Source organism: Phocoena sinus, chromosome 15 (assembly GCF_008692025.1).
Source record: "Phocoena sinus isolate mPhoSin1 chromosome 15, mPhoSin1.pri, whole genome shotgun sequence".
NCBI classification, from domain to species: Eukaryota; Metazoa; Chordata; class Mammalia; order Artiodactyla; family Phocoenidae; genus Phocoena; species Phocoena sinus.
This window is the reverse complement of record NC_045777.1, coordinates 46,585,050-46,607,267: the sequence shown is the minus strand read 5'-3', so window position 1 is coordinate 46,607,267 and position 22,218 is coordinate 46,585,050. Positions and strand designations below refer to the sequence as shown.

Here is a 22,218-nt window from a genome sequence, read left to right as displayed (position 1 = left end):
CCGACTACCTGTTTGCCATCTCCACTCAGGGTCCAGAAGCCATCTCCCCTGACAAGCGCCCCCTCGCCACAGGGTGCTATGGTTCTGTGTGACACCACCCAGCCTCCATCACTGCCCCCTTACCTGCTACCTGTACCTTCCTCTATTTTCCTGTTAAGAAAATCTCTAAATGTAAAAGTAGACAGAATGTTATATCCATGCACCCAATGCCTAGACTCAAGATGTTACCAGTCTTGCCTCATTTATCTCCTTTTCGTTTTTTTCATTTCAATATTTCAAATTTGTTTAAAAGTTTTCCACTTTCAGTTTTAAAGCAAATTCAAGACATTGTGTCATTCCACCTCTGTGTCCTCCAGCATCCCTGCTTTGGGTTTTCCCTTGGTATTCATCACTTCCTGACGACACGTTATGTATTCATTTGATGTTTGCATTCCCCACGAAAACAGGGGGCAGACAGTCTTCGTCACTTCTCTCCCCCGAGGATGCCCAGTAAACACCACCTGGGGAAAAGGTGGTGGCTGTGGTTCTCATTCACGGATGGACAGGGCCCACCTTGCAGGTCTCCGCGTCAGCTTTGCTTCTTCCATGAAGACTTTTCTAACAGATGCCTTCCCTTCCAGCTCTCATCACGCAGAATTAACTGGTCCCACACTGGCACCCCTCTGGGTTCTGGAGGTGCTTCTATTGTGGCTGCTAGAAACTTATGTGCAAATATTAACGCTTAGTTTACCTGTCCGATTCCCGGAGGATGGGTTCCCTGTCACATTTACGCAGGCCAGGTCCTGGCATATAGTACGTCCGCAGTCAGTGTTTCTCCCACAGACTTGTTCTTTCGGCCTTCACTAACGGTTCCCTTGACCCACCATATAGTCTTGGTTTGAACCTCGCTGAGGCTGATTTTTTCCCCTGAGTCGTGTGTGACTCTGTAACCACTGGATACAAAACAATAGCTCCTACATAAAATAAAGAGCTGTCACGCAGCTTTATTCAAAGAACGGAGTAAATCTAGATAATTTTTTTGCCTGGGTACTGGGCCTGTGGTGAGCCCCAGTTTACACACAGAAGAGTGAGGCCTGTGAGTCTGTTGCCCCAGGATGGATGACTAGTACCCACAATGCTGGGAAGGACCCTGGGCCTGGCTGGGCAGGGCTGCAGGATGGAGAATGGGGAGAGAATTGCATGTAATATCCCTCGCTGTGTGCGCATCAGGATGCATCCACTCTGCCGCTGGTGGACTTTCGGATCGTCTCTAGTTTGGAGCTGTGATAACAATGTTTGCTGAGCACGATCTTCCCTCACCCTCCTGGGTACTTGTGCACGCGTTTCTCTTTCCCCCGTGGCCTCAGCAGGCAGATCTACGTACCAGGAGTCCTCCAGGCTTGTAATTAACAGAAAATTCTGACTGACTGAGCAGGTGTGTCCCTATCCGAACACCTCTCACTAGTTCTCATACAATTTTAAACCTCAAGTTTAAATTCAGAGAGTGATTCAAAGTAATTCAGGGTTATTGTTCCTTTATGTAATATAAATCTTACACTCACATTCTCATATTTTCTCTCTCTCTCTCTCTCTCTCTTTAAACAAATGTTTTGGAAGGCCACTTTAATAGCTCATCTAGTCGAAAGATAAATTTTCACAGAGAATGACCACCGTGCATGATATTATCACTAGAAAGGGCGCCAGCATTTTCACAGGAAACTCTCAGAGCAAGTAAGGAAAATTTCAATAAAGTAGTTTCCTTCCTATATCCTGTTTTTTCAATGTCTTTTCCAAAGTTTTTCAATTTTTTTCCCAAAGTTTTTTCAATGTTGATTTGAATGGTTAAAAGTAAATTAGAAGGTTCCTTGAGAATGATTATCCTACAAAAAGTTTTTCAGAAATAAGTATGAAAAGTTGTCATAGTCTTTAGAAAAAAGAAAAACAGTTGAACAAATTCAACATTTTCCTTCTTTCTTCCTTCTTTTCACTCATCCATCCCTTTTGCTCCTGTCTCTCTTCCCTCCCCTTCGCTTTTTAATTTACCCCTAGAAGAAAAAGCGCATGAAATACCAGCTATACAAAGCATTAAAAAAACAATTTAATTCAAAACCCAGGGTTGGAGTTTGAATTTGCCCTGCAGTGAAGAAATAAGTAGAATAAGAAAGTAACAACGTGTCAAACAGAATTTAGGTAGCTAGATACTCACACTGATTTCAATAGAAGTGCCTGGCAAACAGTAAAGCTAGTTTTATTTACACCATTTAAAGAAGGGAAAACTGGCTCTGAACAGGTAACAGCTGTACAGAGCACAACTGTGAGAGGCCTTTAAATTGAAATGGGTGAGAGTGTCCTCTCAAAGGCGTTAATACATCGCCCTAATAGTGGAGGTAAAGGTGGAGACTACAAGTCAATTCTTTTCGTAGCCCTTAGCGCTTGCTTAGTCCACTTGCTTCTCACTTCTTAGTACAAGAATTCTGCCAGAGTTTTATGGCATATGAATACAACGATATATATTAATTTTCTGGTTAAAAATTTTAGTGTTCTAACAGTTTAAGAAAATATTTTCTATTAGACTTATAACTAAGACTTAATAATAGAAAAAAAACCTTATTGATGATGTACACTTAAAATTCTCTCTTGGGCTTCCCTGGTGGCGCAGTGGTTGAGAGTCCGCCTGCCGATGCAGGGGATACGGGTTCGTGCACCAGTACGGGAAGATCCCACATGCCGCGGAGCGGCTGCGCCCGTGAACCATGGCCGCTGAACCTGCGCGTCCGGAGCCTGTGCTCCACAATGGGAGAGGCCACAGTGGTGAGAGGCCCGCGTACCGCAAAAAAAAAAAAAAAATCTCTCTTGACCACAGACATTAGTGTCTGTGCCACCATTTACTGAAAAATGCTAACAAGATTCTAGGAGACCAGTCCTGCCTCTGACTGTGTAAATGTGCTGCCATATTAGTGAGGACATGATTTCTCACACTCTGGCCTTTTGATGAAACGCCTTTCCACTACCAGTGTGTCATCTTATCCTACAATTTCACACATCAGCTGCCAGGGCATCTACCCGAGAGCCCGGTTTCACGTTGCACTAATGAGTCAACACCTGTTAGGAGTGGAGAACTCTGAACCTTGTTAGCCGCTGTGAAGCCTCCTGGGAGCTGGGATGCTGAGCATTGTCACACTCACCGCCAGCGTGTCTGCACTGAGGACCCTGGCAGCGGCCGTGATGAAGTCCCCCACCAGCATGGAGAAGCCGGGCAAACCCAGGGAGAAAAAGCGGGGTGGGCAGTGCCTTACAATGGTATTTAAGATATCCTAGAAGGAGAGAAAAGAAAACACAACTGTAAGTTTCCAGACCAAAATTCCAAAGTCATCAGTTCGTCTGTACATATGACTACTGTGAGATTATCTGAAAGAAAACAGACCACGGAACTTTTTCAGTGAAAAGGGTTCCAGGAGATGAGTTAGTCCAGGGGCTATTGTGTACTCATTTTACACGTAAGAGGACGGAGACCTTAAACTGTAGGGTGACTTGTCCAAGACCTGAATTGTGGCATTGGGACTAGACACTCTTCCATCTTCCATGTAGAGGTGGGCTCCTCGGACAAGCTACAGGAGTGTTGAGGTAGACAAATAAATTAAACCTGCAAGAAGCTATCACTTCTCATCTTCTTCAATTTTCAAAAGTCAAAGCACACTGTTCTATTACAAACTCCTGAAGTAGGCAGAGATGGAAACTCGCATTCTTCGGGCGACTCCTGTGTGAAACAATGGGAGCGTGGGTCCCGCTGGGATGGGTCACACGCCAAGGTCAGGTGGTCGGTGGGGCTCCGGGTAGAAGTGGGTGGCAAGGCACGTGTGCCCAGTGCTGCGTGTGGACCATCTGCCCCCAGACACCTGGTGTCCCTGGGTCTGGAAGGGCCTCTCACTGGTGGGTGGCCGGCTGGCCCCTGCCCGCCAGCTCTGTTCTGAGGCGTTGCCTCATTCCAGCCCGTGGCAGACCAGGGCTCTTCTCCTGGACGGCGTTCGTGCCATCCACGGCCAGGCCGCGTCTCTGAAGCCATCTGTGCGAGTGTGTGCAAAGGGGATTAGTAAGAAAACCACAAACTGCTTTTATGCAGTTCTAGGCCAAGTGCATTCATCAAATGCACTGAAGTGCTGTAGTTATGGGACTTGTAGTTATATAACCTAGAGTTAGTCGCAAAATACAAGCAGCAAAATACCAAAACAACAACAACAAAAAGCCCCCAAAACCTCTGGTTTGTTTTCTCAAATTTCAGTGTAGCTATTCGAAAATCCTTTAAAATAATCCTGATTTAACTTGATTAAATTAGAGCAAGGGATAGCAGTGTGCTCGATTCTAACACATTAAGTCCCTTTTCATAAAAATAACCTTATTGAACAACATGTAATCTTAAAAGAGAACCTTTAGGTGTTCACAAAACACTTTTTCTAAGGCTTCTTCCTCACATAGCAGGCTCATTTAGTGTCTACAAATCATGCTGTGTGTGTCCTTAAAATGACGGCGCAGTGCTTTATTAGAACTCTTATATGGTAAATTGTTTAGCAAGTACTAACTTAAGGTTTTAGCATTTCAGCAGACTTTTTCCTATACCAAAAATAAACAGAGAGACAAACAGATAAATAGACAGATAAAAGGGAGGAAGGAAGGAGGAAAGGAAAGAAAAACCCGAACCACGCTTCCCCCGGGTTAATGTTTAAACCTGCTGTAATCACGTCCTTTGATACATTTCAGTGTCCACATCAGCCAAGGCAAACATTCTAGGGGCTGAGCAGATGGACACTGCAGTTTAGAAAGTGTGTGGTCAACTCCCGCTCTGAGCGCAGAACAAAAGATCCACCTTTTTCATAATGAAGCCTCTGATTAATGCCCTGGACTCCTCACCACACACCTGTAATTACTCACAGAGGTACGCTCTGTGCTGGGCCTCGTCTCGGGGTATCAGGCATCAAGGTCTCGGGCAGCAGATGGAAGCACGCTTCTGTTGACATCTGCTGCCACGAAAGGATTCGTGCAAACCTGGCTCGCAAGGTAGTAGAATGCCGTGCGTGGGAAGATTAATAATGCAAACAACCATGATGTTAACTTTGTTAGGTTTGTGTTAATTCCATCTGTTGAGAGGAGGAACTGAGCCTCGAACCGTGTGGGTTTTTAACACCTTTAGCACACACTTAAATCACAGATTTTTCACCACTGGAATTGAGAGGTTTAATTTTAAAAAAGGGTTTTCTGGGATACGTTTACGGGAATTATGAACTAAATCCTTTAACAAGCTACAGCCAGAATTTATACATGAAATCCATTTCGCTTCACAAGGTTCGGATGCGTCCAGGCAATGAGCTGGAAGTGGGGCATTCCCAGAAATGACTAAGTTGCCACTGATGCTGAAGGAAGCAGAAATGTCACAGGCTCCCCACCCCCTGGACCCCGGCCAGTCTCTTGAACGGAACCTGTTTCTACGGGCGAGAAGGTTGGAAAGAGAAGGCAAAATAACAGATGGCTGGCCTAGCCTGCCCGCCACCCACGGAAGGCGGCCCCCAGGAGAAGTGAGGCCGCCAGTTACAGCAGCTCTGGGCTGGGGTTAATATGGGGGTTAAAGAGGGGGCTGTATGGCCAGTCGGCCAAGTTAGGGCCATATGCTTGCTTCTTTTGCTTATCCACACTGAAATGGAACAACCCAAAGATTACAATCTTTGTGACAACATTTTGAAATTAGGAATAACCGTGGTGCTCGAAGGAGAGCAGCTGCATCTTCCCAGCAGAGGGCCGTCCACGAAGGGCTGCCGGCACTTCTGGTAGGAGCCTTCCTGTCCACACGCTGAGACCACGGCGACAGCCGGAATCCTTGTGAAAAGGAAAATCTTGAGACTGAAGCTTTCTCCTGGGTCCCTGGGGTTTCAGGGAGACTGAACAGGATGGTGCTTCCCAAACACAAATTATTCACGTACAACCCTCATGCTTTTTGTCCTATTCAAGTCCAAAGTGAACATGATTTGTCTGTTTTTCAAAGTAACTCACTTTTTTTTCATGTAAATAAGAGTATTCTGGAAAACTCGTATCTTGTCATAAGTAGAAAATAACCCTTAAATCAGTACAATTATGGTAAACCAAGGCTACTGAGTTTTTGCTAAACATCCCCGTCAGATGGAAGCTGTCCTTGTTAACAGCGTGGTTTGCATCCTGGGTGGAGAGAGAAGTTCTGTGCCCGCTCCAGCCACCTGTCCAGGAGTCACAGGGCTGGCAGAGCCAGGGCCATGGCACCCCGGGTTCGACTCAGGGCTATTCAGTGCCCCCTCCTTTGTGATCATGGTGGAAAATGCCCCTGTACTCAAGTCAGACTCTGGCAGAGTGAAAAGAGCCCCAGGCCTGGGGTTAAGACCTCGTGTATGTGACCGTGGACAGGTCACGTCGAGCTTAGAGCTTCTCGTTTCTCTTCCACAGAAGGGACTGATTCCCCCTGGACTTGTGGGTAACGGGAGAGATGTGAACACATGCCTTGTAAACTGAAGAAGGTCACACAGAAGTAAACAGAGTAAAAATAGAAGGGAAGGACTATGAAGGATTTTTACTTTCTAGAATTTACTTTGTAGAATTCCGTGAACTACTATTTTGCTGATACTCAGAAAGAGCTTTTTAAAACATTTCAAAGGTGGTCCCCAAAGCCTCTTAGATTACATTCTCCCAGAAGTTAAAAAACCCTAAAAACTAATTCTCTCCAATAACATCCTTAGCAAAGTGTTACAGCAATTAGCCATAGTGTATATAATTTATAGGGCAAATAATGAAATAAAAACCGGAAAATGCTCTGTTTTAGATATTCAAGAGTCCATTCTTCTAAGGAGTTCTAGAATGTACCCAGTCAAGTGAGTCTGGTAGCAAAAATTCGTTTCTTTTCCACGTTCTAAACAGACCGAAAATAATAAGCAAAACTATAAGCTCAATAAAAAGATGGACTCTAAAATAGGAATTAAGCTTATTCTTGAAAATTGACCAGCATGAAACTCTTTCGCACGCTTTTTGTTCAGAGGAAATAAAATTCAATCCGCAAAATGCTGTAATATGAGGAACGGACCACCAAACTAGTATTTTCCTCTCATTTTTGGTTACAAGTCCACACGCATGCTACACTGAGTGTGAAAACGGGATTGTAAGATGATAGCTGTGAATTTGCAGCTTATCCAGAGATTCAGGTTTGTGAGAAAGTAACTGGTGAGAACATCTGTCTCTTATCACTGATCTTACAAAAAAATCAGGTAATTTAAATAGAGGCATGTTGTTTCCTCCCCTCCAAAGCACAGTTCTATAAACACCAACCACATTCAGCCTAGTAAATGAATCGCTTTAATTGAATGCTATGTACACAGTAACTGGAAAAACCATAAGTGATAAGAAAAACATATGGCGATGGCAACAGAAATTGGTTTATTCATTTTGCACGGTGCTGTTTCTTTAGTTCTCTTATAATTGACCTTTAGAACGATAAATGTGTAAAATGATTTTGTTTATTATGGCTCCAAACCTTCCAACAATTACACAAAATGAAAATTTAAAAGGAAGGATTCATTCTGGAAGCATTTCCATTGTTTACATAATTGCACAGCTATAATTCAGTGCTCACGTTGTTATGGAAAATAAAAAAGGGCCATTACGGGCCATTTCAATTCAAGACATTGCACAGTGGTGTCAAAAATGGGGGAAAATGTTCACTTTAAAGAGGTTTAAAATGGATTAACCCTGTAAACAGAAACATTTCAATATAGTATTCTATGAAATACAAATGTTCAAGAGGTAGCCATCCTTCAGACGGAATTAGAAATGTTGCGACTGTACTTTCACACCAATTACATATATGTTATTCACTTAATATTTGCTCACGGCCCAGCAGATGATGGTGGTAACACAATAGCTGGCCATCTGTCTCCCTGCTTCCTCAGAGGACTTGCGCCCTCTCCTCGGAGCAAACAGATCCGGTTATTCCACCAAAAGTCACTCAGACCTTCCAGGAGGCCAAACGGAATTGTTCAGAAATAGAACCCCTGTGTGCAAAGTCACTGGACTCCTCCTTTCACTTTGAAGAAAACGAAAATGTTAATTAATGATTTCATTGCTATTTTTCAGAAGATACCTTGTATCTAGAATATTCTACAAGAAGTTCTTTTGTTTGGGAAGATGGGGACTGTTCGGATCTGGTTATCCCATTAATCTAGTTAATAGAAAGATCCCGTTCATTCCACACCCAAGTGGAATTACTAATTAGCAGAAGATGTGAAGGCAGAGGGATACTTTTAACACTACCCCTGGATATAATTGAAGCTTTCTTTAACAATTAAATAGGCAGACGTGATCCTGCAGGACCTCGAAGACAAATTTGTAAGTATCAGTTATCACCTTATTGGCGAGGCTCAGATACGCTGAGTGACAAAAAAGTCTTAGTTACAGGAAGGACAGATCTGAAGAGCCCTCCAAGTCCAAGGCCTGGTGTTCTCTCTTCTGCTGCTGGGTCTCTGCTCCTTCAGAAGCGGCACAGACCTCCTTTACACAGCATGAGCTGCGACCTGGCCTGTCCAGGCTCTACACTGGTTCAGGGAGGGGTTTTTGTTGCTAAAAAGAAAGGCTTTATGATTATGGCCCTTAAGAAAAGCACAACAGATCATGTCACAGGCACTGCCCTTCCAGAAAAGTCACTGGAAATAAAAACATAGCAGGACAAGCGTAAAAATTACTTTCAAGGTCTGGGCCAAGGCATACGTGGTACCTGCGATACATTCTCTGTTCAAAAGGCTAAGTGTGGCGTAATCCGTTTGGAGAAAAGGCGGAGATTTTTATACGTGCTGGACAAACGTTACTTCTCTGGGTGTAACTTTGTTACCAAGGCCAGAAGAAATATGACAGGACAGAGTAATTGGGTTCTGCAGCTGGAGAAACAAAATCACCTCGCACTTCTCGCCATGAGGAATGCTCCGGAGAAGACATGGCAGCATGCAAAGGCGGGAGTGACAAACACAAACTTCTGAGGGTCTCAGGAGCTGCTGCTTTGACCTTGTGCATGGGATCAGTGACAGAACAAGGGGGCAGATGGCAGAGAAAATCACTGCAACCCTCAAGCCCTAAAGGAGAGCCTCAAATATTTTTTTATGATTGTTCTACAATTAATCCCTCATCTGTGAAGAAAAACTCAGCTCGCCTTTAAACTGATGAAGACTGACTGACTGCTTCAGGAAAAGGGGGAGACTGATTGGTTAACTGATTTTAAGAAACACTATATGAATTTTATCTGATACTGGAGTTGATATGTTACTGCGTTGTCTTAACTGCTTCTTTTTCTTTTTGTTATTTGTAAAAGCTTTAGATGTAATTTACCTATAATAAAATTTACGCTTTAAAGTGTACAGCTTGGTAGTTTTTAACGTATTCATAGAATTGTGCGCTGTCACCACGATCTAGGGGAGACAGGCAGGGAGGCGGCAAACCCATCAGGAAATCCTGGCACATTTATGATTCCATAAGACGAGGGACACTGTCAGAGGGTCATAGAGAGAAGTGACTTGCCAGCTGCCACCCGCCCCCCGCTGCCCCCGGCCCTGGAGATGCCTCGACCTGCCTCTGTAAGGACTGTCTTAGCCGTGACCCTGATAAGCTTCAAATCTGAAACATGACAGTTTGCACAACAGGCTGGCCTAATGAGGCTGGTGCAGATGCTCCAGAGCAGTGATTAACCCCTCGCGACGAGACTTAAGCAAGTGAGGGCTTCAAGGAGCTGCTGCTGGGAAGTGGCGGGGGCTTGGGGGGGGGGGCGGCCTGGAGGCTGCGTTAGACTCGCGTGTGCACAGACCATGTGCTCAGCTCGCCGGACATGGACTCCATGCTCTGGAAGAGGATCCACCGCCCCTGACAGCCAAGTCTGCGTAGAAAGGCATCTGTGCATCCCAAGAATTTACCAGGGGACGGGGGTGGGGTACAGGAGGGGGTTGGAGAATATTAAACCCTGCTTTCTCTGCGGCAACTGGCTGCTCGTTTCAGAAGAGGCCAAACTGAATCAGGTCTCTCCACTGTCTCCTCCGCCCCATCCTCTACAGCTCTGACCATGTTCTGCAGCAGAAGCAGAAGCAGGGAGTCACGGCATCATCAATAACAAGACGGTTAGCAACATACAGACGGCGCCTAATCACGCGAGTACCTACAGAATCATTAAGGTAGTAATTACCCCATTGAGTGAACCATGCACACGTCTAATTCATGTAGATACCAAAGAGTCGGGCAGCCATACTGTTCCCAGATTCACTGTTCATCCTGTCTCAGGACTACATCAGCTAGAAATATATTCTTCTTAGGATACTGAAAAGAAATTCTTGGAGGAAACCATAGGCTTAACACACTCAGGCACCACCCAAGGCCGTGGCAAAGGCGCAGGGCAGGTATAATCGACATCCCCCCGATGCCAAGCAGAATAGCTCCTCACCCTCACGCTGGGACCCGCTAGAACCCAACCCACACTCCTGTTATCTTAGGACAAAGTACAGAAATCCAGGAGGGAAAACACATCTCTAATGAATCTGGGTGGCAGTGTGTTTACCTTGTTCCTTTGGGACCATAAAAACTTAGAGAAGATCTAAAAGGTCATCATTCGATCTTTCCATTTCACAGACATGGAGTAGGAGGTCGATCAAGGCCAGAAAGTGCCCAAGGTTTGGTCACAAATCCAGGTGCGCTCCCTGTCTTTACTGGAAGAGAAACTGTGAGCCTGTGGTCCACGAGGCACCAGTGGACACCCGTAAGCAGCGAGACTCACACGTGGAGCGCAGCGCCACGTGGAGGGCTCTCCAGTGCAGATTACTCTTTCAACTCATTCACTTTGCCCACGAATCGTTGAAAAACGCACATATATTTTTAAAGCTATACTTTCAAGTGAAATCAACAAATGGCTGCTGTGGCTTAAAAATGTGCTTCTGGAATGTATACAGTAGACATGCAGACCTGACTGGCACGGAAGTGCAATCACAGGATGGAACCGGGTCAGAGAGTACGACCTTCTGAATAAGAAGGAGACTTTGCCAAGCATTCTTCCTAGGAAACTGCTAGAAACGAACTCTGTGTGTGTGTGCGCGTGTGTGTGCGTGCACAGGCACGGGTGTGGGGAGCGGGTGGTTGGAAATATTCTGTGGAAGGACACCAAGAAATTGCCTAGGGTTGCAACAAGAAATCGAGATTTGTATTTTTCCCTGAAAATGCAGAGAACCTACAACAGCTGTGGCTTCTGTGTTCATTTACCTGTAGCTTCGACTCTGCTTGCAAGACCCAGGGCTTCTGACGCTGTTAAAGCCCAGCGTCCAGTGCGTCTACCCCCGCCCCCTCCTCACCTGCTGGAGTCGAGAAGCCAGGTTCTCAGGCCTGCCTGGTGCTGCTGAGATCTGCTGGCTGTCTCCCAGCCCATGGCCAGGAACAAGTTAAAGACGAAAAACTGTCTCTGTTGGAGCTTCCATGTCTTCTGGTGTGTTCTCACACCAGAAAATAAAAAAACTTTCGATTGTGATGACTACTCATTCTTTTTATTCTATGATAACACAGAATGCATGTTTCTTTAATTTGCTTCCTTAAAAGTAAAATTATTCCACATGCACATAGGAGCACAAATGAGGCTTTCAACATTTTTGTGTTCTGTTAAAAAAGAAAAAAAAAAAAAAAAAAGAGGACAACCCGGTGGTCATTCAATTCCGGGAGCCTACAGACCATCCCGCCAGCGTTGGACAGAGGACAAGAGCTGTCCAAATTGGTACCATTTTCGGTTTCTGCTTGGGCAACAGAAGTACAACTGCTACTCCTTCTGGACATAGAGCTCCCAAGAATAGCTGAGATTTGAGAGAAAAATCACCAGACGAGCCAGCTCCGTCAACCCGATTCTGAAGAAACCTCAGGCCAGAACCACTGACAAAGAAGCAGTATCAGCGACCCTGAGACCCAGCCCGGCTGTCCATCCTGCGACGGAGACCATTTGGCACAAATCCCAGCAGAGCAGAACGGGAGGGAATCAGGCCACCCGGGATAATTAACTGACCTCTAAAGAGTCGACACAGGACTCATCGCTTCAAATTCCAGGAATACCCGATTAACATTTAAAAATTAATGTAAAAAGAGAAAGCATTTTGTAAATTCTAAAGCCCCATACATCATGGCTATTATTAAATTACAGCAGCATTTTGAATCATAATCTCATTAAAATATTAATTTTTGAAAGATTGATTGAAAATTGACTTGAAGTAGACTGGATTAAAAATCTATTCATTAAAAAAAGAGTCTGAAATGAAAGCCAAGTCATTCTGATAATTCCAGACAAAAACAGCTATCAGTAAGTTGACAAACTTCTCGAGTGCACACTGGGCTTGAAGGTACATGGCAGCCGCTGTGAGGGGTCTGAGGCAGAGTAAAGCATGGCCCCTGCCTCCCAGCAATGTCCTCTAAGACGCAGGGAACAGTGATGTACAGTTGAGAGTGAGGCCAGACCAAGAGCACAGGGATCCTCTGGGGAACAGCCAGTACTCCAGGGGGACCCAGGAGGGGAGGCAAATTGGTGACACAAAGGCACTGGGTCTTGACAGGAGCACCACACTGCACACACTCAACCCAAGGCTCAAGTAAGAGAAGGAAAAAAAAAAAAAAAAAAAGGTAGGTATTTTATTTTAATGTCTTATTACTAAAAGGGTCTCTCGTGTTAATATTTCTCTAGCCCACATATACCTACCAAAGGATATTTTTCCATGGAAGAACGAAAGAAAACTGTTGTTTATTGTCTCTTTAGAAAACAATGTTCTCTCTGAAATGTGTTCCAGTAAATAGCGTTAATAGCGGAACAATCTGCCGCTTATTGTTATGTGTTAAAAAGAAATCAACAGACAAAAAGAGATTATTCCCCACAAGGAGAGCACTTTCTCAAAGAAACAAAACTTGCCATTTAAAATGCTCTTCTTGATGTTATTTCCTCATATCCAAACCCAACCTTGATGGATCATAAATCACAGTCATGATTTAAAATCTCTTACATTCAAAAATCACTCCCTTCCAAATGGGAGTTAAAGCATCCCTCGCCGGAAGTAACCATTTAGTACTTGAAATGGTAGAAACCATCTCTTTCTCGACCTCTGGTTTCTTCTCTGCCTAAAGAAAAAATGTGAATTTTCTTCAAAATCTTCGTCAAATTCTAAATGGGAAAAGATGATCTTCTAGGTCAACAAGCGATATTCCAGCCACAGGGAACCCCTTCTGCCATCCAGCACCAGGGCCTCACCGTGCTCACTTTTCCAAGGCCCCTGAGAGAGTCGTAAGGACCCCACTTCACAGGACAAGAAGCTCAAGCTAGAAAAGCCCATGTGGTCACCGACGCAAGGAAACAGGGACCTACACGCAAGGTCAGGGCTCAAGCTCCACAGTGGACGTCCGTCTCCTCAGGCTGCCCGTGTGGCGGCCAGGCCAGGTGGCCTTGGAAAGACTCCCCAGAGTGTGAGACGCTTGCAAACCCCAAATTGGCCACCTGCCCTGACTGAACTGGGGCCCCAGACATTTGGAGAAAGCGATCATCTGTGCCTGTGGGCTGACTCTGCACCACGCAGTCTGTGCTCTGGTCACCTGTTCCCTGCCGGCTCCCGGGTGGCCTGCGTGGGTGAGCAGAGGACCCCACCGAGCCCCCAGCCCCTCCACTCACGCCTGCAGCGCCACCCCTCATTCAGACTGGGCTCTGGGCAAAACACATTGCAAATATTTTTCGTTGACTCTGAATTAATCAGCTCACTCCATGTTGTACTTCTTCAAAGTAAAAAATAAATAGGGGGGCTTCCCTGATGGCACAGTGGTTAAGAATCCATCTGCCAAGGCAGGGGACACAGGTTCGAGCCCTGGTCCGGGAAGATCCCACATGCCGTGAAGCAGCTAAGCCCGTGCACCGCAACTACTGAGCCCACGCTCTACAGCCTGCGAGCCACAACTACTGAAGCCCACGTGCCACAACTACTGAAGCCTGCATGCCTAGAGCCCATGCTTGCAACAAGAGAAGCCACCACAATGAGAAGCCCGTGCACCGCAACGAAGACCCAACACAGCCAAATATAAATTAATTAATGAAAAACTAAATAAATGGGGAACTTTACCAGCTCAACCGTAGGAAACTGCACCCCCCTTTTTGGAGAAACAGTCTCATGATAGCAATTTCCATACAGTTCAACCTAAAACACTTGCCTCTCTTGCTTTAGTCTCCCTGGTTGAACCTTCGTGTGCTTTCACGTCCTTGGTTACACTGAGAGCTGCCTTTCATCCTCTGATACCTGCCGAGCTTTGTGGGTTAATTCACAGGGCCTGGTGGCACCTGAACAACTTCTCTTCGAGGACAGGGTTTCCCAACCTCAGCACTGCTGACACTTCAGGCTGTGAAGTCTCTGCTGTGGTCCTGGGTGCCTTAGGGTGTGTGACATCCCCAGCCTCTACCCACTAGATGCCAGTGCAGCCCCCGCCCACTGTGACAAACAGAACGTCTCCAGACACGCCCAATGTCCCCGGAGTGCCCACGCATCTCAGGAATCACTGTTTTCCCATCAATGTGGGTGAGCTCCCCACTGCGCAAGGTCAACGCCTGCTTTGAAACTGACGGAGCCGAAAGCTCAACCGAAAGGTCCAGCTCAGCTGCCACAGTCACCGCTCCTCCCCGGGAGGCATGTGGGTTAAGGAGCTCTCCTGTTAGTCCTTCAATGCTCCGTCAATTGACACATTGATGGAGTGCCCACTCTGTCTGGGAAGAGTCTCCGAAGGAAGATTCTGGTGACTTGGGCTGCAAGAGACCACAGCAGAGTCTCTTCCAGAGAGACTTCAGGGCCAAAGAACGTTTTCTCCACTGAAAAATGCAGGCCAGCTTATACATTACATGGTAAGTGTATTTAGTAGGAATAAAATCTTTTAATTTTTCACATATATTGAGTTGCTATTATATTGCATTTTTATTTAATGTATTTCACGCAGTACGTGCTTATTAGACTCTGACGGCTAAATAGAGATAACTCGTATCCTTCACTGGTAGCATTTACTTGAAAGAAAGTCTTGACATCTTCAGCTCCGAAAGGGAAATCAAACAAAACTCTAGTGTCCGCCTCTCCAGTGGACTTCTCCTCTCTGGACCACCCCCCATGCTATCACCTTACACCTTTTAAAGCTGTGGAACAAGTTCGCTGCACACGTGTTACCCTCATAACCGAAGCCTCCGCCATCTGTTACCTTTCACATATTTCCACTTTCCTTACTTAGGTGTCAGTGGGCTCGGTCTGCAGCTTAATGAAAATAATGACTGGTTTTACAACTGAAAAGAAAAGGAAAAAGCTCTCCAGCCTGTTATTCTGGTGCAGTCATCTATCTTAAGTCTCCATGGCCACTGAGAGCTGAACAAAGTTATAATAAAATCTTCTTTGATGAAACTTGACTAATCTATGGCTTGTCCATTCTCACGAGACCTTCTGGGGAAACACTCAGGAACCAGTGGATGTTACTTGATGATAGAAGACTAACCCTATGATACAGGCTACATTTCATCACTCTGAGTTTGTACAACAAACACATGATAAGAATTATTATTCACGTAACGATCCATGTCAAGAGAGGACTGACATACGCTGCCTATCCTTATATACCGTCTTCTTCCGTCAAACCTAAGTCAAACTTGAAAGGTTTGTTTATTGCTACAGTAAACTCTTACTTCAATAAAAGATCATTTAATTTGACTAAAGTAAATTCAAACTAATAGCAATTATATTTTTAGAAAAATAAAAGTTTGTTTTTAAGTGTCTAAGTACTTTCAAAACCGAACAGTAGCAAAACTGGCTAACGTAACACAAAATAACTGAGACTTTTAGAAGTTCTGGTTTAATAACTGTAAATAAACCTAGAGTTTGCACATCATCTATCTGAATTCCGACAGGATTAGAAAACACGTTCTCTTACGCGGAGAGAAAATGTGCCTGGAAATCTTTCCCGTACATTTCTACTTCCCAACAGGCGAGAATTCTTTGGGGACACCCCTGGCTGTATCCTGACACACCTGTGGAGCCTACCCTGGTGCTGTGAGGTCCATGCTGAGGAGGGGGTCCCGTCCTACCCTGCCCTCACCTTTTCTCAATTCATCACCTTGCCTTTCTGAACCAACATATGCTTTGAGAGATCATGAGAATAGTGTCAGGAGACCTTGTCTTCTCAGGGCACTTACCACTCAGTCCGACACCCCACTGGTCCACGATATCCCACACACAAAATACACAAAGCGCACGTGCACACAAGTATATATATATGCACACAGACAGGTATACACACACGTAAATAAATAAATTCACACACACACATAAACCCTTGCTGGGCCCGCGTTACCTGGTCCCTTTCTATGCCTGTTGCCATCACTCTCTCCTGACCCTAATCCATCCCACAGAACCACTGTGCCTTAAACTTCTTAACATGTTTTTCGGTCGTGTTGAGTGTTGTGCTCAGCTCCCCATTATCTGTGGGACGAACATGGCTCTGAACCAAGGCTCTCTCCAGTGCTGCCTGGATCCTCGTCCATGCATTATGTCCATATACGTATGTGGCACTAAATCAAAACCACTCTGGTCATTGTTCCTTCAACACAGCCCGTGAAATCCCACCCTGCTTCTTGTCATCCTAACCATCGTTGAAAATCCTACTCAAATCCCATCTCCCCTGTGAGCTGCCTTCAAGCCAACTGAGCTCGAGGGGTATTGAGCACAGTTCCCTCCCTACAGTGTGTGTGTGTCACTCACCTGGCCCTTTTCACAAGTGGATGGATATCACGGATACTCATTATTTGTGGGTCTCGTACCACTGGATATGCCCTCAGAACTGGACTAGATCTTTATTGTGGTGGGGAAAAATATTCAACAGGAAAAGATTATTCAAGTTTTTACTGTATTTAGGAAAGGACAATGTGACCCTAATAATAAAATGCCTAACAATAAATCAGAGGACCCAGTAATGCTCAAGAGAGGGCCTCCGAGGTCCTCCAGTCCATCTCATCCACTTGACCACCTGTGGTCAGGCAAGGTCCCCATGGCCGGCAGGGGACAGAGCTGAATCTAGTGCCCAGGTCTGTGAGTTGCCAGTACGAGGCTTGTCCTCCATTAAAGTCAAAGTTGAATATATTTTGAAGCCATAGGATACCCTGAAGTCTTGGAATATACATTTCCCCATTCTTAAAAACCTTAGGAATAAGGCCTGGAATTAATCTTTTTTTTACTCATTGTACAACCCTACAGTTTTTAAAAATTGTATTTCAGTAAAGCTTTTAAGGTAGACTTCTAAAGTTCCTCTACTGATACACATTAAGGTTATTATTTAATCCTCTAAATATCAGTTGGACCTTTAAATTTATAAATATGCACTTTGTCCTGCTAGCATTGAATTAAAATCCCATGAATTCAAACCTTGGTAAAAATCACTCACTGTACAGAAGTACTTCAGAGATGTATTAGAATTATTTCCTTGGAGAGGAGACAAATCAGGTCCTTAATCGGACATGTAATTCTTCACTTTTTCTGAAGCTGAATGCTCATTTATGTTTAGCCTTAAATATATTTATAAATTTATGTATATCTAACATACATGGTTCTAGTTATATCTAAATTTCCAGCAAAGAACAACTCTCTGTCTGAGAAAAGGTGATGCAATTATTACGTATCACTGCATGATACAGGCTGTCTGGGGTTATTAAGAGTCAGGTATGGCCAATTTACGAGTGTCACCCCTGCACCTTGCTTTCATGGCTCACCGCTGAGTCTTATGCTCACTGAGGGCCCCCTTGGGATCTTTTTACAAATGTATGTTTATTATTATATTATTCCATCATATACCTCATGAGAGGAGGTTGTAACATCCACTAAGAAAATCACAAACTATTTTGACTTCTGTGATAGAATTATCACTCTATACGTGATGTTTAGAATTATGTTTTCTTTAACATTGGTGTGGAAAAGGTTCATTAAAATATGAAGTCGAATGAAAAGTTGAATTGAAATGTAAAGTTGAATGAAAGCAAAATGTTCCTAAAACAAGTTAAATATTCTTGGCTACAAAACAAATTAAAGGGGAAAACAAGAAATGCTGCAGGTGCCTTTAGCGCCTGAAATATGGAGCCGTGTGGAACCCGTACCACCGGTGCCTCGCAGGGCATCACTGGTAAAGCCAGGTCCTTACTTGCAGACGACAGATTCCCCTCGCTGAGATTGAGATGAGGGGGGTTTCTACCAGGGTGTTAGAGGGTTCACAGGATGCTGGAGGACCCACTCGGGAACCCTGCACAGCCAGGCACCCAGCCACTGGGAGTGGTTCCCACGGGGTCTCGGCTGCCAGTGACGCAGGTGCCCGAGCAGCAGCCCCAGCACAACTGTCCCGCCCCCGCCCGCTGTCCAGAGCCACACCGGGGCCCCTGCTGGGCCGGAACCTGGCTGGATGTCGACTGGGCCCCAAGGGTCCAGCTTTCCGGCATCCATCCCACAGAGGGCACGCTGCCTGGGGCGGGGAGCAGGTGGAAGCGGAGCCAATGGCCAAGGACACACAAGAAACGATCGAGTCACAAAAGGGTAACTGGAGATGTCATTCCTTGTGTCTGACCCATGGCAGGGGGAGGGGCTACTTCTCCCCATGGTCTGAGATTCCACGATGCCTAGTTACATTTTTTTTACTCAAATTATTATGTTTAAAAGTAAGAAAATATATGGGGAAGGGGAAAAACATCAACACCCTAAGATATCGGAAAAATAAAACGGGCTTGGTTGGTCGAGGGGCTGCTGTCCCATCCCTGTCCTCAGTGTCACTGCGAGGGCTTGTGCTCACTGAGCGCTGTCGCATCCAGGCCCTGAACTGAGTGCGTTACACGCTCTGCCCCCTCAAAGTCTCCCGACGGCCCTCCAAGGCGGCACTCTAATTACCTGCATTTGCAGATAAGGGAGCCCAGGCACAGTGAGGTCAGATCACCTGGCTCATCAGAGGGACACCAAGTCTGGTGCTCAGAAAGGCTCAAAGCCCAGGCTCTTTTTTTTTTTTTTAATTTTATTTATTTATTTTTAAAGAGCAGGTTCTTATTAGTTATCCATATTATACATATGTCAATCCCAATCTCCCAGTTCATCACACCACCACCCCCGTCACTTTCCCCCCTTGGTGTCTATACATTTGTTCTCTACACCTGTGTTTCTATTTCTGACCTGCAAACCGGTTCATCCGTACCATTTTTCTAGATTCCACATATATGCGTTAGTATACGACATTTGTTTTTCTCTTTCTGATTTACATCACTCTGTATGACAGTCTCTAGGTCCATCCACGTCTCTACAAATGACCCAATTTCGTTCCTTTTCATGGCTGAGTAATATTCCATTGTATATATGTACCACATCTTCTTTATCCATTCATCTGTTGATGGGCATTTAGGTTGCTTCCATGGCCTGGCTATTGTAAATAGTGCTGCGATGAACATTGGGGTGCATGTGTCTTTCTGAATTATGGTTTTCTCTGGGTATATGCCCAGGAGTGGGATTGCTGGGTCATATGGTAATTCTATTTTTAGTTTTTTAAGGAACCTCCATACTGTTCTCCATAGTGGCTGTATCAATTTTCATTCCTACCAATAGTGCAAGAGGGTTCCCTTTCCTCCACACCCTCTCCCGCATTTGTTGTTTGTAGATTTTCTGATGATGCCCATTCTAACTGGTGTGAGATCATACCTCATTGTAGTCTTGATTTGCATTTCTCTAATAATTAGTGATGTTGAGCAGCTTTTCATGTGCTTCTTGGCCATCTGTATGTCTTCTTTGGAGAAATGTCTATTTAGGTCTTCTGCCCATTTTTTGGATGGGGTTTTTTTTTTTTTAATGTTGAGCTGCATGAGCTGTTTATATATTTTGGAGATTAATCCTTTGTCCGTTGATTTGTTTGCAAATATTTTCTCCCTTTCTGAGGATTGTCTTTTCGTCTTGTTTGTAGTTTCCTTTGCTTTGCAAAAGCTTTTAAGTTTCAATAGGTCCCATTTGTTTATTTATTTATTTTTTTTTTCCATTTGTTTATTTTTGTTTTTATTTCCATTTCTCTAGGAGGTGGATCAAAAAAGATCTTGCTGTGATTTATGTCAAAGAGTGTTCTTCCTATGTTTTCCTCTAAGAGTTTTATAGTGTTGTCTTACATTTAGGTCTCTAATCCATTTTGAGTTTATTTTTGTGTATGGTGTTAGGGAGTGTTCTAATTTCATTCTTTTACACGTAGCTGTCCAGTTTTCCCAGCACCATTTATTGAAGAGACTGTCTTTTCTCCATTCTATATCCTTGCCTCCTTTGTCATAGATTAGTTGACCATAGGTGCATGGGTCTATCTCTGGAAGCCCACGCTCTTAACTGTCACCTGACAGTATCATGACTTCACATGGTGAGGGCTCAAGTCTGTAGCTGGATGGTCACCTCGGGGTGGAACAAAACCTATTTCCCCACCTGAGAGAGGCCTCGTGCTTTTTGGTTTGCTGCAAGTCACGATAATACAACATCATAGATGAAAACGACATAGACCCACATTTCCCAAAATTTCTATATGCAAATTTGCAACAATAATTTTGCATTGATGTAAACTTTGCACTTAAAAGTGAATTTAACTTTGATGTATTTAACAGACAAATCGCATTAAGACATTAAATCTGTAAGTCATTGTTAAAAAATAGTTTACTTATTTTAAGCAAAGAAAACTTTCCAGTCTTTGATATATGTTCTCAGAAACATAAAAATAAAATTTCTTTCCTCAGCTGTCCTTTTCCATTTCACACATATTGATCTTTCCATATGTTTTAAATAACGATGAAATTAACAGGACCTGTATTTAATAAATCCAAATCCTTTCATGTCCAAATATTTTGGGGGAGACTGAGGTGAAAAAGCTGCTTAAGTATTAGGAGAAACCGGGAACAGCTTTGGAAGAGAAGCAGAAGGCAGTGGGGAGCCGGGCGGGCCACTGGGGAAGGTGTTTGCAGGCTGGGGTGGGAGGAAAGTCTGGTAAGGAGGATTCGGAGGTGGGGCAGGACCGAGGCCAAAGCCCAGCGGAGACAAGAAGGAGAAGGAATACGACCAGGGCCTGTTTGTTTGCACAGTGTGAGTCGGGTGAGCTTATCTGTTTGGTGTGAGTCAATGGGCAAAAGGCAGACCGTGTGGAGTAAGCCGGGCTGCCTGTGAATTCTCACAGCCCTTTTTATGTGTGGCACTGGGCAGACGTCCTCAATATCTTTTGAGCCTTAGCTATTTATACAGCGGGTTGTGATATTTATCTAACTGAACTGCAGAGAAGAATTGATGGGACAACATCATGAGTTCCCAGCACACAGTCTGGCACTGGGGTGCTGGGGAAATTAAGACCCTCCGCGCACCCCCCTGCCCAGTCCCTCCCCCCCCCCCCCCGACACAAAGCAGCAGGACAGAATGAAGCCAGCTGGAAGACCCCTTCACAGGCAGTCTGGGCAGTCCTGCACGTCATCCTGAATCTTATTCATAATTTATAGTTATTTCCGAAAGTTTTTATGATCCTAAATATTTTCTAAATCAGTAACAGAATCAAATTTTTAAAAGTTCATAGTCAAGGAAGAATAAAGCCATTTCAAAGCGTTTTCTCAATCATACTAATAAACTGTAAACGTCCACTGTACACGTACTGTGGGAAATACTACTCGGTAAGGCCCCTGTTTTATCTATGACATTGTTGAGTGACTGGAATAGCTAAAACTGGTCCAATCGGGCTTCCCTGGTGGCACAGTGGTTGAGAGTCTGCCTGCTGATGCAGGGGACATGGGTTCGTGCCCCGGTCCGGGAAGATCCCACATGCCGCGGAGCGGCTGGGCCGGTGAGCCATGGCCGCTAAGCCTGCGCGTCCGGAGCCTGTGCTCCGCAACGGGAGAGGCCACAACAGTGAGGGGCCCACGTACCGCAAAAAACAAAACAAAGCAAAACAAAAAAAACTGGTCCAAGCAACATTGAGAACAGTTGGTTTGGAATATGCTACATTTTGAATTCTGGCTGTTTGCTATACGTATTATTACTTTCTAAAATATAGAAATAACTGTATTTATTTAAATAATTAATTTGCTATTATATTAGATGAAATTGTGATTTTATATGATTGTAACACAACACAATCATACCTGTTTTACAATTTTTTTCT

General features: G+C 44.6%; 1 protein-coding gene across 1 annotated transcript in view; it reads right to left on the bottom strand.

Annotated features, from left to right (window-relative positions):
• RALGAPA2 (Ral GTPase activating protein catalytic subunit alpha 2) overlaps window positions 1-22,218 on the bottom strand; it is a 284,371-nt gene that overhangs the window by 129,669 nt on the left and 132,484 nt on the right. Inside the window, 1 exon segment of the mRNA XM_032604977.1 lies at window positions 3,165-3,293. Within this exon segment, the coding sequence (XP_032460868.1) occupies window positions 3,165-3,293 (129 nt within the window).